The sequence below is a fragment of the Brachyhypopomus gauderio genome, chromosome 10, assembly GCF_052324685.1.
Source record: "Brachyhypopomus gauderio isolate BG-103 chromosome 10, BGAUD_0.2, whole genome shotgun sequence".
In the NCBI taxonomy this organism is placed as follows: domain Eukaryota; kingdom Metazoa; phylum Chordata; class Actinopteri; order Gymnotiformes; family Hypopomidae; genus Brachyhypopomus; species Brachyhypopomus gauderio.
Genome location: NC_135220.1, coordinates 23747854 through 23750353, shown reverse-complemented (window position 1 = coordinate 23750353; position 2500 = coordinate 23747854). Strand labels below are relative to the sequence as shown.

Below are 2500 nucleotides of genomic sequence, written 5' to 3'. Positions count from 1 at the left end.
ACACACACACACACACACACACACACACACACACACACACACACACACACACACACACACACACACATACACATACACACACATGCTTCCTTCCAATACTCACATTGTCCTCCACCTTTTAGCCACTAGAGATATGAGACAGATTAATTAAATGACAGAAAATGCAGGCAGCTGTTGAGAGGAATAACAAGGCCACAGACGCACTAGGGAGTGAGAGCTCTTGCCATTCAACCAGGATCTTAACCAAATGCACTCATCGCTCACTCCAAGTTTCCCATTATAGGCACCACAGACTAGTTTCAGGAAGCACAGTTCAAAGGACAATGAGCATTTCAGAAGTAGTCCCCTCATATGACAAAGATGTGTCCTTCTCAATCGCACTATTCTTGTGGGTGGTAGTGCCATCTACTGGTTAGACAGGGAGCGGCAGCTGACTTGGAAATGACACCAGCAGAAGCTGCAGCGTCACTGGCTCTTAAGTGCGCTCCACTAATTTATGCACTCCCACAATCTAACACGAGGTCCTCCACACCTGCATTTGGAGAGACTTCAAATGAGAGAATTAGGTGCGTGAATCCATCCTGGCTCTTGGCACCAGTCGAGGGATGATTATATTCCGTTTAGGGTGATGGGGGAATCAGAAGCCCTCGCCGGGTTTTCGTGTGGGCAGTGGCACCAGGCCGTATTCCGGGGGAAAAGAGTTTTGCCTGTCGCCCCGTAGTTTTCCAGCACCTTTAAAGTACAGTCATTTCCGTCACTTGTCAAGCTTCTTTGACGGCCAATCACATCCGTCACAATTACCGGGAGGACAAAGGCGGCGTCTCAGTGGAGACGAACGCCAAGCGCTGCTCTTAATGATGGCTTGTCAGGAGTCTTACAGCAGTGGTCCACCATCCCATATAATCAGTAATGGGTTTTTGCAGCCCGAAACAGAAAGAAAAGGAGACTGAGAGAGAGAGAGAGAGAGAGAGAGAGAGATGAAATATGAAACTGGAGGCTATTTCTAGATTTTATCACTGCAGTGAAGGAACAAAGACCTGGAGGCCGGGAGAGATGGTGCGTGTTTCGTCCAGGTCCTCTGTAATTTGAGGCAATCTAACATGTTTCAGGCTTCTAATCCATTCTCTGTATTTGTAGCATAGGAACCGAACTCTTATAGGCACATGCCATTTGAAGGGGCGGCTGTATGACATTGTAGTATTGATGTATTGATATGACTTTGCGCACGTGCTAAGCACTACCTTACTACTGCAGTGTTTTGGCCTTGCTGACTCTTATATATGTCCTGTCCAGATTTAACTCTTTCCTCTGTCTTTGTCTTTCTAATGTTTCTTGTTTGTACCTTGGGCTCCATGATTCACGGTGATGGTGCGGGTTCTTATGCCCCTGTGGCCATTACAAGCCCATTGAGTGAAAGCTTCTCTTTCATTCTGTTGCCAAATGAAAAGATTGGAATGCATTTAGGACATGATTTGACAGCATATTATGCAACTCCTTACTGTACAACCTGCACTCAGTTTGTTGATGTTAAATGAGTTCCTCTACATTCTGGTCAGGAACCTCAGTTCACTCAGTAGAAGGTAATGAAGTCCTGCAGTTATTAATATACCATGCAGTCTGCGAACAGGATATTGGGCCCCAGATAGCATCTCCTTCCTAATTTGACACAGCTTTAATGAAAGTGCTATCAATCAGTGATGATTCATGCTCTGTATCCAGAGTGTGTACCCACAGTTCAAAGTCTTTAAGACTGATCTCTCTTCTTCCTCTTTTCTTCCTCTCCATCTTCTCTCTATTTCTCCATTTTATGTTTGGCGCTCACAGCCGCACCCAGCACGGACGACGTGGCCCTGTACGTGGGCATAGTCATCGCCGTCATCATGTGCTTCGTCATCTCCGTCATCGTGGCCCTCTTCGTCTACCGCAAGAACCGCCGCGACTTCGACTCCGACATCATTGACTCCTCGGCGCTCAACGGCGGCTTTCATCCCGTCAGCATTAAGACAGCACGCACAGGTGAGGGCAAGGAAACGGGCCGACAGCCCGTGTCGGTAAGGACGGAAGTAAAAGTTTCAAAATCGCCCATCCCCAATAGTCACATCACACGCGGGTCAGAGCGGTTCCTCGTCCCTCAAAAAACGTTTTGACACATCTCTTTATTTCCTCCATGTCGCCATAATGTGAAAAAGAAGTGGCGTGCCATTCTGCTGTTGATGAATGCAAGCGGGGTGACGGAGGTGACAGCCGCAGCTTGAGAATTGATATGTGTCAGTGCCATCGTGGGGTGCGCAAGGAGCGTGGGGTGGGGGGGAGCATTCGTAATTCAACACTAGCATCACCACACCCCCCCCCCCCGCCCTCCACCTCACCATGGAGACGGGAAGCACAAAAGAAAGAATAGGAAAGAGGAGGTGGGGAGGTGAGGGGGGGGGGGGGGGGGGGGACCGTGAGAGTGAGGTGATGTTTCTGCCAAGACACCATTAGAATGCTTGTCACTTTG

At 48.5% G+C, this 2500-nt stretch overlaps 1 protein-coding gene across 1 annotated transcript in view; it reads left to right on the top strand.

Moving 5' to 3' along the window:
* unc5cb (unc-5 netrin receptor Cb) overlaps positions 1-2500 on the top strand; it is a 114491-nt gene that overhangs the window by 93762 nt on the left and 18229 nt on the right. The window contains exon 12 of the mRNA XM_077020863.1: positions 1825-2016. Coding sequence (XP_076876978.1) covers positions 1825-2016 — 192 coding nt within the window. The remainder of the gene's footprint in view (positions 1-1824; positions 2017-2500) is intronic.